The 15,952-nt window shown below is 45.6% G+C and overlaps 1 protein-coding gene across 1 annotated transcript in view; it reads left to right on the forward strand.

Moving 5' to 3' along the window:
- The window catches only part of sestd1 (SEC14 and spectrin domains 1), a 188,165-nt gene that overhangs the window by 99,596 nt on the left and 72,617 nt on the right, over positions 1 to 15,952 (forward strand). The window contains 2 exon segments of the mRNA XM_085985980.1: positions 5,924 to 5,979; positions 13,374 to 13,585. Coding sequence (XP_085842106.1) covers positions 5,924 to 5,979; positions 13,374 to 13,585 — 268 coding nt within the window.

Raw genomic sequence — 15,952 nt, forward strand, 5'->3', positions numbered from 1 at the left:
CTTGATCCCATTCCCACTAAACTACTGACGACCAAATTTCCCATTCTAACCCGTATTGTAAATGGTTCCCTTTCCTCAGTTACTATTCCCTCCATTTCAAATCACTATCATGATTCCCTCCTCAAAAGAAAACACTCTTGACCTCTCTATCCTTGCAAACTACTACATCTCCAATCTGCCTTTCCTCTCCAAAGTCTTTGAACATGTTGTTGCCTCCCAAATCCATGCCCATCTGTCCAGCAACTACCTGTTTGAATCTCTTCAATCAGGTTTTTACCTCTGCCACAGCACCGAAAAGGCCCCAACCAAAGTCACAAATTACATCTTCTGTGACTGTGGTCGTGATGCACTATCCCTCCTTGTCCTCCTCGACCTCTCTGCAGTCGTTGACATGGTCAACCACACCATCCTCCTCCAATGCACATTCTCTGTTGTTCAGCTATCCATTTGTAGCCAGAGCATCTTCAGCAATGGCTTCTGTTCTCTCCCCTGCACCTTTACCTCTGGAGTCCCCAAGGGTCTACCCTTGCACCCCCTCCCCCTTCCTCATCTACATGCTGGCCCTTGGTGACCATTCACAAACATGGGATCAGCTTCCACATTTACACTGATAACACCCTACTCTATCTCTCCACTATCTCTCACGGCCCCTCTACGTCCTGTGTGTGGTCAGACCGCTTGTCTGACATCCAGTCTTGGATGAGCCACAATTTATTCCAGTTAGGACATTTGTAGCACCCACCACAAACTCCATACTCTTGCCTCAAATTCCATCCCCCTCCTTGGCCACTGTCTCAGGCTGAACCAGACCGTTCCTTAACCTTGGCATCCTATTTGATTCAGAGTCGAGATTCCAACCCCTGCACCATAAAGACCTACTAAAGAACTTAAGAGCATAAGAAATAGGAGCAGGAATAGGCCATTTGGCCCTTCGAGCCTGCTCCGCCATTCAGTAAGATCACAGCTGATCTTCTACCTCAACTCCACCTTGCCGCATTATCTCCATATCCCTTGATTTCTTTAGTATCCAAAAACCTATTGATCTCTGTCTTGAATATACTCAACGACTGAGCATCCACAGCCCTTGGGGTAGATAATTCCAAAGATTCACAACCCTTTGAGTGAAGAAATGACTCCTCATCACAGTCCTAAATGGCCGACCCCTTATTCTGAGACTGTGACCCCTAGTTCTAGACTCCACAGCCAGAGGAAACATCCTCCTAGCTTCTACCCTGTCAAGCCCCTTAAGAATTTTATATGTTTCGATGAGATCACCCCTCATTCTTCTAAACCGTAAGGAATATAGGCCTAGTCTATTCAATCTCCCCTCATAGGACAATCCCCCCCATCTCAAGAATCAGTCTAGTGAACTTTCGTTGCACTCCCTCTAAGGCAAGTATATCCTTCCTTAGGTAAAGAGACCAAGACTGTACACAGTCCTCCAGGTGTGGTCTCACCAAGGCCCTATATAATAGCAGTAGACTTCTTTAGTCTTTACTCTTATACTCCAATCCTTTTGTAATAAAGGCTAACATGCCATTTACTTTCCTAATTGCTTGCTGTACCTGCATGTTAACTTTCTGTGATTCGTGTACAAGGACAACCAGGTCGCTCTGAATACCTAAATTTCCCAGTGTCTCACCATTTAAAAAATACTCAATTTTTCTATTTTTCCTGCCAAAGTAGGTAACTTCACATTTCTCCACATTATATTCCATCTGCCACTCACTTAAACTGTCTATATCCCTTTGCAGCCTCTTTGCGTCCTCCTCGCAACTTACTTTCCCACCTAGCTTTGTACCGTCAGCAAACTTGGATACATTACTCTTGGTCCCCTCATCTAAGTCATTGACATAGATTGTAAATGGCTGAGGCCCAACCACTGATCCTTGCGGTACCCCACTGCCTGCCAACCCGAAAATTATCTGTTTATTCCTACTCTCTTTTCTGTCCGTTAACCAATCCTCAATCCATCCCTAATCCTTCTCCATCAGAACAGAAGCCATTGCTGAAGATGCTCTGGCTACAAATGGATAGCTGAACAACAGCGAATGGGCCTTTTTTGCACCCCATCTCCCTTTGCCCCACCATGGCCGGCTGAGCCTTTAATCACCTGGCCCCAAACTCTGGAAAACCCCTTCCTCAATTCCTCTATCTCTCCACCTCCCTCTTCTCCTTTAAGACCCTTTTTAAAACCATCTATCCCTCCTAATATCACCTCCTTTGGTTTAGCTTCCATTTTGATTTATTGATTACACCTCTGTGAAGAGCCTTGGGATGTTTTTTCTACATTAAAGGCAATATATAAATACAGGTACTTGTTACCATGCAAGCCACTTGGTTGTTCAAAAAAAATCGCCGTTAAGAAGACCTTCCACTACCTACTCGAGGGAAAGGTAGTATGTCTGACCTTTCCTGCATTGTCCACATTCTGAGAATAAAAAAAAAGTAAAAGTACAATCTTAATGGCAATAAGAGTTCAGAAAGTATCAGATTCAGCAAATCAAGCATGCAAATCAGTGTCCCCCAAGTCATGTTCAGTGACCACATAATAACTGTCAATAACTTGTACCTGATCAGGCCAAGACTTGCCTCCCTCCAACAGACCATTAGGGGCTGATTGTCCCCTGTACCTTCAGTGGAAGAGCTGCAGAAACTCCGGAAAAACAGTAATTTTTCTAGGGTTTCCGCTGCTCCTCCGAAGTTACGCCGGACAAGTGGGAGAACTCCCACAGAAATTAATTTCCATTATGTTCAGAGCTATCTGTGGCTTTAAGTATGCAGCATTTCCTGAGATTCTGATTTCGCAAACAACCTTCAGCAGTGAAGTTATGAAGTCATTTAGCTATTTCTCTTTTCTCAGAGTAGTCTTAATCTGTTTATTCACTGCTATATCCTGGACTGCAAAATCCACATTGTTTTACTGGGGGTCAGTACTAGGTATGTTCTGTTTGTTTTGTAGTTTTCTCGATGGAAAGTATAGCACTCCAGTGTCATCAACAACAACAACAATTTTATATAGCGCCTTTAATGTAGTAAAAATCCCAAGGCGCTTTGCAGGAGCGTTATCAAACAAAATTTGACACCCAGCCACATGAGATATTCGGGCAGGTCAAAGAGGTAGGTTTTAAGGAGCATCTTAAAGGAGGAAAGCGAGGTAAATAGGTGGAGAAGGTTAGGGAGGGAATTCCAGAGCTTAGGGCCTCAGCAGCTGTAGGCACGGCTGCCAATGGTGGAGCGATTAAAACCGGGAATGCGCAAAAGGCCAGAATTGGAGGGTTGTAGGGCTGGAGTAGATTACAGAGATAGGGAGGGGCGAGGCCATGGAGAGATTTAAAGAGTAACATGGTCACCAGAACTTTCAACTTCAGAAGGGATCTAAAACAAGTGAGATTGGATGGGTCGCCTGTTACATAGTATTTATAGCACAGAAACAGGTAATTCGGCCCATGCGCCACATGAGCCTCCTCCCACCACTCTTCTTTATTTAACCCCATCAACATATCCTTCTATTCCTTTTTCCCTCGCGTATTTATCTAGCTTCCCCTTAAATGCATCTATGCTATTCAGCTCAACTACTCCCTGTGGGAGTGAGTTCCACATTCTATGAACTCTCTGAGTAAAGAAGTTTCTCCTGAATTCTCTATTGGATTTATCAATGACTATCTTATATTTGTGGCCCGTAGTTCTGGTCTCGCCTGCAAATGGAAACATCTTCTCTACGTCTAACCTATCAAACCCTTTCATAATTTTGAAGACCTCTATCAGGTCACCCCTCAGTCTTCTCTTTTCTAGAGAAAAGAGCCCCAGCCTATTCAATCTTTCCTGATAGGTATAACCTCTCAGTTCTGGTATCATTCTAGTAAATCTTTTTTGCAGCTTTTCCCATGCCTCTAAATCCTTTTTATAATATGGAGACCAGAACTGTTCACATAACTCCAAGTGTGGTCTAACCAAGGTTCTATACAAGTTGAACGTAACTTCTCTGTTTTTCAATTCTATCCCTCTAGAAATGAACCCCAGTGCTTTGTTTGCTTTTTTTTAAATGGCCTTATTAACCTTGGTCGCTGCTTTAGTGATTTTTGTATCTGTACCCCCAGATCCCTCTGTTCCTCTACCCCACTTTTAAACTCCTTATTCTTCCTACCTAAATGTACCACCTCACACTTATTGAATTTCATTTTCCAATTACATGCCCATTCTGCAAGTTTATTAATGTCTTCCTGTATTTTGTCGCAGTCCTCCTCTGTATTGACTACACTCCCACAATTCCTGAGTCCAAATTGTTTATGTAAATGGTGAACAACAGTGCTCCCAGCACCGATTCCTGCGGAACACCACTTCCCACCTTTTGCCAGTCTGAGTAACTACCTTTAACGCCTACTCTCTGCTTTCTGTTTTGTAGCCAGCTTGCTATTTATTCTGCTACCTGTCCCCTGACTCCACATTTTCTGATCTTAGTCATGAGTCCACTATGCCTTTGAAGGCTTTTTGGAAATCCATATATGTTATGCGCTATGCCCTATTTACCTATCCATTGAAGTCAATGGCTGGGTGATTAATGGACAGCCGATCTGATATTGTCCATTTTACACCCCCTCCAATGTTGAAAGTTTGCCCATTATTTCTTGTCTTCTAAAAGTATTACAGTGTGCACTGTTTTAATTTTAACCCATCTAAATTACCTCATTTCTGTCAGCTGGCTGATGTTAACCCTGTCACAAATAAAATTCTTGAGTTTTCACAAGTAGTATATTTAATAATAGTAAAGTGGCTCCCTTAGAGAGGGCCATTGCAGGCAATAAATAATAAAGCAGTGCTCCAACTGCATAGTATTAAAGATGGCTATACAATTCTACCTAAATGAGTTTGGTGTCAGATGACATATGTTACATAAGCATATAATAAAACTTCTTGAAAATAAAAATGCAGTGGATCATCAGTTAATAAATTATTCAGTCTGGATTATATTTTTATAAATGGAACTGAATACTGTACTAGATTAGAACATCATAATTTTTAAGAACCGGAAAAGACCACTAATGCCAACAAGCCCATTTTTTCATAAACCAACCCAACCTATGCACCTTCTCACCATATCCCTTAATCGCTTCTCTCTACAGAACACAACCAACTGTGTTTCAAAAACTCTTTGATACTGTTTGCTTCAATGGCTTTTCCTGGTAACTTACTCCTCATCTCTATTGGTGAAAAAGTTCCATATGGTTCATTTTTATACTTCTGACTTCCTAATTTTTAACTTGTTCAATGACAAACAATTTTCATGGATCAAATTTTAAAAAATACTGTAAATGCACAGCAGTTACATCAGCAGGTGTTAAGAGAAAAAATGATTTAACATTTTGGATAGAGACCCCTCTTCATAGGGTTAACCTATCTTCAGATGTTGACAGAACCACTGCATCTTCAGTTTGCCTAGATTTATTTTTGTCAATTATCACCATCATCATAAACTTTAGTTGGTAGATGGGTATGCAGTATATCGGGAAATGTATGTGCAGCATTCTTAAGCCTTCTCAGAGCCTCTTGCAGATATGATGGCACTCATTTATATTCTTAGTCTTCGGCCAAGTTTATTCTTAGACTTAAACCAGACAAAATATAGATGCCTGACTTGATTTACCTCGAACTGAGGTCGAATATTTAATTTGACTGAGGTCAGGGCCAACCTGTGAAGTACATAAGAAATGGTACAGTATCTATTGGTGCCACTAGATGGGGTTGTACTATGTGCACAGATCTTCAAGGGCAAACTAAGGTAATATTGCAGTTATATAGTGCTTACTCAACCTTTGTAAAATGTTTGAGAATCCAAATTTTATTTCTAAAGTGCAAAAACTGCTATGTCTGTGATTTTGTTTTGCACCTTGTAGTTAAACCTTTTTTTTTTTCAAATTTATAGACCTGTGGAATACAGTTTTCTTCCTTCTGTGGATCCAGAAACGGTTTTACAAACAGGTAGCTTTTTGTTATAAATATAAGCGTTTGAAAATATTTTAATTGCCATATAACATACTAAATTTAATTATGCAATGAACTTTTTAAGCTGATCCATTCTGTAAAATCTGATCTAACTTGTATCTTTGCATCTGTTTTTGGGCTGTGTGCGTATAGGGTAGCAACTTAAATATCAGTGCCACTTTTAACATGAATTGAGTTACTTCCGCTAATAGAATAATACACCTATGTGTTATATGCGTATATTACCATTCAGATAATATTGTGATAGTGGCCTTTTCATAGAAACATAGAGGATAGGAGCAGGAGTAGGCCATTCGGCCCCTCGAGCCTGCTCCGCCACTCAATGCGATCATGGCTGATCATCCAAATTCAATACCCTGTCCCTGCTTTCTCCCCATATCCCTTGATCCCCTTAGCCTTAAGAAATATATCCAACTCCTTCTTGAATATATTTAATGAATTGGCCTCAACTGTCTTCTGTGGTAGAGAATTCCACAGGGTCATCACTCTCTGGGTGAAGAAATTCCTCCTCATCTCAGTCCTAAATGGCTTACCCCTTATCCTTAGACTGTGTGACCCCTGGTTCTGGACTCCCCCGCCATCGGGAACAGCCTTCCTGCATCTAGTCTGTCTAGTCCTGTTCGAATTTTATAAGTTCAATGAGATCCCCTCTCATTCTTCCAATCTCTAGCGAATATAAGCCAAATCGGCCCAATCTCTCTTCATACGTCATTCCTGCCATCCCAGGTATCACATGTTTAAAAGGAGAAGCTCCTTGTTCATGCACAAGTATCCATGAACACTATATCGCATCAATAACAATGACCACATTTTTTAGGACATGACCACCTTTTTGGCCATTAAAAAGTTTGTTTATTGTTCATTTATCTTCCAAACATGTGTGAATTGGGTCAGTGTTACAGATGGGCAAATTTCCGATTCTGCTTTACCTTCTCTCATGCTCTAGAAATGTCTGTGTCAAATACTTGGTTCCTGCTGGCAGCACTGTTTTACTGTTGTTCAACAGAAAAAAAGTATTTTTCATATCCGAATTGTTTAGGATTCAGTTCGTAGCCACAACTGATTTTTTTGTTACCTCCTCTACTGTTTAGTTAAATGTTTATATTTCCCCACACTACAACATTTTCTTCCTTTTTTGTGAGAAGTATTTGGTTCAATTGAATTATAGCTCACTAGCTGGGGAGCCCTGCGTTGCGAGGGCAATTTTGGGGTGCTTGGTCTCCCTGCCCCTGTGTGTCCCCCCTCTCCCTGTCATGTCCTCTCCCTGTCCTATCCCTCCCTCCCCTCCCCTCTCTCCCTCCCCTCCTCTCCCTCCCCTCCCCTCCTCTCCCTCCCTCCCCTCCCCTCCTCTCCCTCCCGCCCCTCCTCTCCCTCCCTCCCTCCCTCCCTCCCCCACACCTACCCTTGCCCACCCCCTCCCCTCCCCCACTCCCCTCTGTCCCTCTCTCAGGCCCCTCCCCCTGCCTAGCGCCTGAGGTGCGGTGCCGTTGCGATAGCGGCCGTGTGGGGCGTAGCGATTTCCCGAGGCTCGCCCCCCCCCCCCCCGGCGATCTCCCGAGGCTGTGTGCTGGCGTCACGGGGGCCGTGCGCATGCGTGCCGGCGTCAAGGCGGCTGCGCAACTGGCGTGACGGGGTGGCGGGCCGTGCGCATGCGTGGTTTCAAGACCGCCGGCGTGCCCCGTTGCCGGGGTAATGGGGGCCGTGCGAATGCGTGCCGTCGTCAAGGCGGCCGCACAACTGGCGGCCTCTTCTGTTTTTTAAACTCATCAGCTCCCCCCCCCCCCCGCCGCGATTTCCCGAGGCTCCCTCCCCCCCCCCCGCGATTTCCTGAGGCTCTTCCCCCCCCCCGCGATTTCCCGAGGCTCCCCCCCCCACCCCGCGATTTCCCGAGGCTCTCCCCCCCCCCCCCCCCCGCGATTTCCCGAGGCTCCCCCCCCCCAACGATTTCCCGAGGCTCTCCCCCCCGCGATTTCCCGAGGCTCCCCCCCCCCAGCGATTTCCCGAGGCTCTCTCCTCCCCCCCCCCCCCCCGCCCCCCACCCCGCGATTTCCCGAGGCTCTCCCCCCCCCCCCCCCTATTAAATTGTCATTTAATTCCCTAACACATCATTAAAATATTTACCGTAGTTCCCTAACACACAAAGTGTGGGGGGAAAAATTGTGAAAAATCAAGATGGCGGCCACTCACCTCGGTTCAGAAGGATAAGGCCCGCCCACACGCACCGATTGGTCAACCGGTCAGGTCACCGAAGCATAGGATTGGTCAATCGTCGAGTCACTCGACACTCAACTGTAGGAAGGAACCCGCCGTCCGATTGGTCGACCTCGACGTCACATGGTCGCTAATGAGATGCTAATGAGCGGAAGGCTGAACGTTTTTCGGATACCGCGGGCGGGACTTTTGTGCGGCCGAAACGTAAATACGCCTATGACCGGTCCGGAATCGCAAGCTTTCTTTTGAGGCGACGCGCGCGTCGGTACGCTCTGTAACTTTCAAACGTATAGAGAACGGACAGACAGACAGACATCGGGACAGACAGAAGAGCTCTTTTATATATATAGATACAGATTATGCTGTTGTGATGCATTTTTGGTAACAGATGATCACCTTCAGTGTTTGCGCTGTCTTCCAATGAAGCACAATTTAAGAATAAAATGCTGGTTGTCTGTTGAGAAGGCTCCTCAAATGTTCAGGGATCACTATGCTTCATGCACCTGCTATACCTTGGGTAAAACTTTGAGGGTAGGCCTCCGGTCCAGTGTTTACAATTGCATGCAACCCATCCCAATACTAGCTATATTATGTTCTATACTTGGAATGAAAAAGGACCATCAGGCCTATTCTGCTCAGCGTTTTCTTGCTGAACTCAACCTCATGTGCCCACCCTTCCCTTTCTCCCAGACGTAGAATGATGTAGTGATGTCATGAGAAGTCTATAATCTCAATAATAATTCTTAGTGGAACAAAGTTTGCATTTTTCAGGTACTTATCTCCTTCGTATTTAACTTGCTCACAGGTTTATTGGGGATTTATTTTAGATAAGCCTCACTCTGTGCTTCCCTGTACTCTGATCTAAACTGCCACCATCACGCCTATGCTTTTGTGGTACAGTTAATCAAATTTCTTGAAGTGCTGGAAAGTGGGCCAACTTCTTTTTTGTTGACTCCTGAAACTTTCTGTAGTATAAACAGGGCAGTTTCATGATGCAATATGGATAATAAAATCCAAATGATATTTGAATTGTGATGTTACTAAATGAAATTACAAGTGTGCAATTACTAATGACCCAAACAAGTGCTTACAGTAACTTTCTTCCCCTTCACTTTCCTCTGACCCCCATCCCTTCTTCCAATCTCACCCCCTGCCGTGTTTTCACTATCCCCTCTCTGACCCCGAGCAATCAGTCCTCAGCAAAGGCCTGAGCTTCATCCCCTTACGCCCCCATCTCAATGAATTTCGAACTCGGCACAATGCTGAGCTCTTTTTCCGTCACCTTTTGTCTCCGTGCCCACTTCTTTGGCCAGGAGTCTTCCCCCCCCCGGCACGGCTGACCCTTTCTCCCACTTTCAGAATTCTCGTTCTACCTGGACCCCTCCCTCTGGCCTCTTACCCTCTCTAGATCTTTTCATTGCAAACTGCTGGCGTGATATCGGCCGTCTCAATTTCTCTGCACCCCTCTCTCACTCCAACCTACCTCCCTCTGAACTTGCAGCACTCCGTTCTCTCCGATCCAACCTAACATTATCATTAAACTTGCTGACAAGGGTGGTGCTGTTGTTGTTTGGCGAACCAACCTCTACCGTGCAGAGGCTGAACAGCAACTCTCCGACACCTCCTCCTACCTCCCCCTTGACCATGATCCCACTACCAAACATCAAGCCATTGTTTCCAAGACTGTCACTGACCTCATCTCCTCTGGAGATCATCCCTCCATGTCCGCCAACCTCATAGTCCCCCAACTCCGCACAGCCCGCTTCTACCTCCTTCCCATGCTCCACAAACAGGACTGCCCTGGTAGACCCATCGTTTCAGCCTGTTCTTGCCCCACGGAACTTATCTCTTCCTATCTCGACTTTTTTTTTCTCCCTTTGTCCAGTCTCTTCCCACCTACATTCGCGACTCTTCCAACGCCTTCCGCCACTTTAACAGTTTCCAGTTTCCTGGCCCCAACTGTCTCCGTTACACCGTTGAGTATTGTGTGCAGTTTTGGTCACCTTACCTGAGGAAGGACGTTCTTGCCATGGAGGGAGTGCAGCGAAGATTCACCAGGCTGATACCTGGGATGGCAGGAATGACGTATGAGGAGAGATTGTGTCAATTGGGCTTATACTCACTGGAGTTTAGAAGATTGAGAGGGGATCTCATCGAAACCTATAAAATTCTGTCGGGTCTGGACAGACTAGATGCAGAAAGGATGTTTCTGATGGCCGGGGAGTCCAGAACCAGGGGTCATAGTCTAAGGATAAGGGGTAAGCCATTTAAGGACTGAAATGAGGAGGAATTTCTTCACCCAAAGAGTGGTGAACCTGTGGAATTCTCTGCCACAGAGGGCGGTGGAGGCCAGTTCATTAAATATATTCAAGAAAAAGTTGGATATATTTCTTGAGGCTAAAGGGATCAAGGGATATGGGGAGAAGGCAGGGACAGGGTACTGAATTTGGATGATCAGCCATGATCTCATTGAATGGCAGAGCAGGCTCGAAGGGCCGAATGGCCTACTCCTGCTCCTATCTTCTATGTTTCTACTATGGATGTCCAATCCCTCTACACCTCCATCCCCCACCAGGATGGCCTCCGGGCGCTCTGCTTCCTTGAACAGAGGCCCAACCAGTCCCCATCCACCACCACCCTCCTCCGCCTGGCTGAACTTGTTCTTACATTGAACAACTTCTCCTTTGACTCCACTCATTTCCTCCAAATTAATTGCTATGGGAACCTGCATGGGCCCTAGCTATGCCTGCCTTTTCGTGGGATATGTGGAACATTCTTTGTTCCAGTTCTACTCGGGTCCCCTCCCTCATCTCTTTTTCTGGTACATCGATGACTGTATCAGTGCCGTTTCCTGCTCTCGCCCTGAACTAGAAAATTTAATTCACTTTACTTCCAATTTCCACCCTTCCCTCACCTTCACATGGTCCATCTCCGACTCTTCCCTTCCCTTCCTTGACTTCTCTGTCTCCATTTCTGGTGATAGGCTATCGACAAAGATCCACTACAAGCCCATTGACTCCCACAGCTACCTGGACTACACTTCCTCGGACTACACTTCCTCCCACCCCGCTTCCTGTGAGGACTCTATTCCATTCTCCCAGTTTCCCCGTCTCCGCCGCATCTGTTCTGACGATGCCACCTTCCACACCAGTGCTTCCGAAATGTCTTCCTTTTTCCTCAACTGAGGATTCCCCTCTACCGTGGTTGACGTGGCCCTTGACCGTGTCCGTTTCATTTCCCGCACTTCTGCTCTCACCCCTTCCCCTCCCTCCCGGAACCACAATAGGGTTTCCCTTGTCCTCACCTTTCACCCCACCAGCCTCCACATTCAACAGATCATCCTCTGCCATTTCCACCACCTCCAACGTGATCCCACCACCAAATACATCTTCCCCTCAGCTCCCCTTTCAGCATTCCGAAGGGACTGCTCCCTCCGCGACAACCTGGTTCACTCCTCAATCACCCCCAAAAGCCCTTCCCCTTCGCCCGGCACCGTCCCGTGCAAGCGCAGGAGATGCAACACCTGCCCTTTTACCTCCTCCCTTCCCACTGTCCAGGGCCCCAAACTCCCCTTCCAGGTAAAACAGCGATTTACTTGTACTTGCAATTTAGTGTACTGTATTCGCTGCTCACAATGCAGTCTCCTCTACACTGGGGAGACCAAACATAGATTGGGTGACCGCTTTGCGGAACACCTCCGTTCAATCCGTAAGGGTGACCCCGAGCTTCTGGTCGCCTGTCACTTTAATTCTCCGCTCCACTCTCACTCTGACCTCTCCGTCCTCGGCCTCTTGCATTGTTCCAATGAAGCTCAACATAAGCTCAAGGAACAGCACCTCATCTTTCGATTAGGCACTTTACAGCCTTCTGGACTCAACATTGAGTTCAACAATTTCAGTCTATAACCCCTGCCCCCATTTTTCAGGTGGCTGTTGATGATTCTGCCATCTCCATTTGCAACATTTAATCTCTCCTGCCTCCTACCTTGGCACACATTGTTCCTTAAGTGCCTTCCTCCCCTCCCTCTCCCTTTCTGTGCCTCTGCACCTGCTTAAAACCTGTTACATCTCTAACCTTTTCCAGTTCTGATGAAGGGTCCCAGACCTGAAACGTTAACTCTGTTTCTCTCTCCACGGATGCTGCCTAGCCTGCTGAGCGCTTCCAGCATTTTCTGTTGTTATTTCAGATTTCCAGCATCCGCAGTATTTTGCTATTGTGTAAGTGCTTACAGTAGTTTGGCATTAAGTGATAAAATGTCAGACACTTCTGTGAGCTCCATTAGGGCAGTATCTGTAATATCTCAACAGTAGGAGGTTACATAACAGCAAGATTTTTTCACAAAGTGGATAAGTTGTAGTGTCTGAGTTATTATGCACATAAAGCAGCAGTCATTACGCTTACAAGGGAATAATCTATGCCTGAGCAAAATGTTCCCTTTAATTAAACAGATGTCTATTAACTATCTGTTTAAAAGTTACATCTTTCAGTTTTGAACAACAACAACTTGTATTTATATAGTGCCTTTAACATAGTAAAACATCCCAAGGCGCTTCGCAGGAGCGTTATCAAACAAAATTTGACACCGAGCCATATCGGGAGATATTAAGGCAGGTCAAAGAGGTAGGTTTTAAGGAGCGTCTTAAAGGAGGACAGGGAGAAAGAGAGGTGAAGAGGTTTAGGGAGGGAATTCCAGAGCTTAGGGCCTTGGCAGCTGAAGGCACAACCACCAATGGTGTAGCGATTAAAATCGGGGATGCGCAAGAGGCCAGAATTGGAGGAGTGCAGATATCTCAGCGGGTTGTAGTGCTGGAGGAGGTTATAGAGATGGGGAGAAGCGAGACCATGGAGGAATTCGAAAACAAGGATGAGAATTTTAAAATCGAGGCATTGCTTAAGTAGGAGCCAATATAAGTCAGCGAGCACATGGGTGATGGGTGAACGGGACTTGGTGCGAGCTAGGACACGGGCAGCAGAGTTTTTGATGAGCTCAAGTTTAGGGAGAGTAGAAAATGGAAGGCTGGCCAGGAGTGTATTGGAATAGTCCAGTCTAGAGGTAACAAAGGCATGGATGAAGTAAAAGATGCTTGCACCAGTGGCATATACTATAGAAATTGAACTTTTGCATTAGTATTTAAATATTTTCTAACATTACTCTAAAGGTCATGAACTACTATCAGAGTTGCAACAGCGCCGCTTTAATGGGTTAGAAGGAGGCATGTCATGGTCCCCAATGGATGATGAATTGTTAGCTCAGCCCAAAGTAGTGAAACTACTGGATTCTCTACGAGAACAGTACACTCGTTATCAAGAGGTCTGCAGACAGCGTAGTAAACGTACTCAACTTGAGGAGATACAACAAAAAGTTATGCAGGTGAGCAATAATTTTGAATGTTATGTATTTTTCTACAAAATGCAATGGTTTGATCGTAAGACTAGTGTGCTTGCTGCTTGTGGAATTGAGTCCTACAAGACAGGAAGATTCCTGATCTGTGCTCGCTTACCTACTCTTTATCCAGGCTGACATTTGAGGTACTGCAATTGGCCTTGGGGGGTCCCTGGGTTAGGGAGGGGAACAATCAGCAAAGTTGTCAGCCATGCCACTGAGTCAGAAGATTGTTGGTTCAAGTCCCACTTCAAAGACTTGAGCACATAATCTAGACTGGCATTTCAGTGTAGACTGAGAGAGCACTGTACTATTGAAGATGCCGTCTTTCAGATGAGATGTTAACCTGAAGCTTCTCGATGTAAAAAATCCCATGGTACTATTTGAATAACAGTAGGGGAGTACTGGCCAGCAATTACCCCTCGACCAACATAACTAAAAAATCAATTATCAAGTCATTTATCTCATTGTTATTTGTGGGATCTTACTATGTGCATATTTGCTGCAGTGTTTCCCTACATTACAACAGTGACTAAAAAAAAGTACTTCATTGGCTGCAAAGCGCTTTGGGACATCCTGAGATCGTGAAAGGCGCTATATAAATAATTCTTTCTTTCTTCCCCACTACTGATTGCTATCCAGTGAGTCCTGATGGAGCATGTGCATTTGTAGACTTCAGGTAAAGGCCTTGATTGTGGTGTTCCCCCATGGTGAAATAGTCCACCATCATTCCCTTTCCAGGCTTATACATGAAAAAAGGGCCCTTGGGCAAAGTTAACAGTGGTTGGTGACGGTGGAATTTGAGCTCAGGGTCTCGGCAGCTGAAGTAATGGCTGCCAATGGTGAAGCGGTGAAAATTGGGGCTGCGCAAGAGGCCAGACTTGGAGGGGAGCAGAGATTTCGGAGGGTTGTCGGGCTGGAGGAGGTTACAGAGATGGGGAGCTGCGAGGCCATGGAGGAATTTGAAAACAAGGATGAGAATTTCAAAATTGAGATAACAGAAGGCAGAGAGTTGGGATAAATGGTTCATTCTCAGACTGGCAATCAGTAACTAGTGGTGTTCCGCAGGGGTCAGTGCTGGGTCCCCAACTCTTTACAATCTATATCAACGATTTGGAGGAGGGAACCGAGTGTAACATATCAAAGTTTGCAGATGATACTAAGATGGGAGGGAAAGTAGTGAGTGAGGAGGACATAAAAAACCTGCAAGGGGACAAAAACAGGCTAAGTAAGTGGGCAGAGATTTGGCAGATGGAATACAATACTGGAAAGTGTGAGGTTATGCACTTTGGCAGGAAAAATCGTAGAGCAAGTTATTATCTTAATGGCAAGAAACTGGAAAGTACTGAAGTGCAAAGGGATCTGGGGGTCCTGGTGCACGAAACTCAAAAGGTTAGTATGCAGGTGCAGCAAGTGATTAAGAAGGCCAATGGAATGTTGGCTTTCATTGCTGGGGGATAGAATATAAAAATAGGGAGGTATTGCTTCAGTTGTACAAGGTATTGGTGAGACCGCACCTGGAATACTGCGTACAGTTTTGGTGTCCATACTTAAGAAAAGACATACTTGCTCTCGAGTCAGTACAAAGAAGGTTCACTCGGTTAATCCCAGGGATGAGGGGATGGACAAATGAGGAGAGGTTGAGTAGATTGGGACTCTACTCATTGGAGTTCAGAAGAATGAGAGGCGATCTTATTGAAACATATAAGATTGTGAAGGGGTTGGATCGGGTGGATGCGGGGAGGATGTTCCCGATGATGGGTAAAACTAGAACTCTTAGAATAAGGGGCTGCTCTTTCAAAACTGAGATGAGGAGGAACTACTTCACTCAGAGGGTGGTAGGTCCATGGAATATGCTGCCCCAAAAAGCTGTAGAAGCTACATCATTACATAAATTTAAAACAGAAATAGACAGTTTCCTAGAAGTAAAGGGAATTAAGGGTTATGGGGAGCGGGCAGGAATTTGGACACGAGCCTAGGTTCGGATCGGTCATGGCCCTGTGGGTAGCGGAGCGGGCCCAGGGGCCGTGTAGCCTGACCTTGCACCTATTTCGTGTGTCTAATTCTGTTAGATTCAGGAGATGGTTCTGTGATAGTGGATTGGCGGTTAGGATCAGATCAGCCATGATCTTATTGAATGGCGGAGCAGGCTCGAGGGTCCGATTGGCCTACTCCTGCTCCTATTTCTTATGTTCTTATGTTGCCGGACCGGGAGCCAATGTAGGTCAACGAGCACAGGGGTGATGGGTGAATGGGACTTGGTGCGAATCATAGAAATTTACACCGTGGAAGAATTTCAGCTCATTGCACCTGTCCTGACTCTCTCAGAGATCTCCACTTAGTTCCATTCCCTGC

Source organism: Somniosus microcephalus, chromosome 4 (assembly GCF_052327205.1).
Source record: "Somniosus microcephalus isolate GS21.2 chromosome 4, FLI_Smic_1.0, whole genome shotgun sequence".
Lineage (NCBI taxonomy): Eukaryota > Metazoa > Chordata > Chondrichthyes > Squaliformes > Somniosidae > Somniosus > Somniosus microcephalus.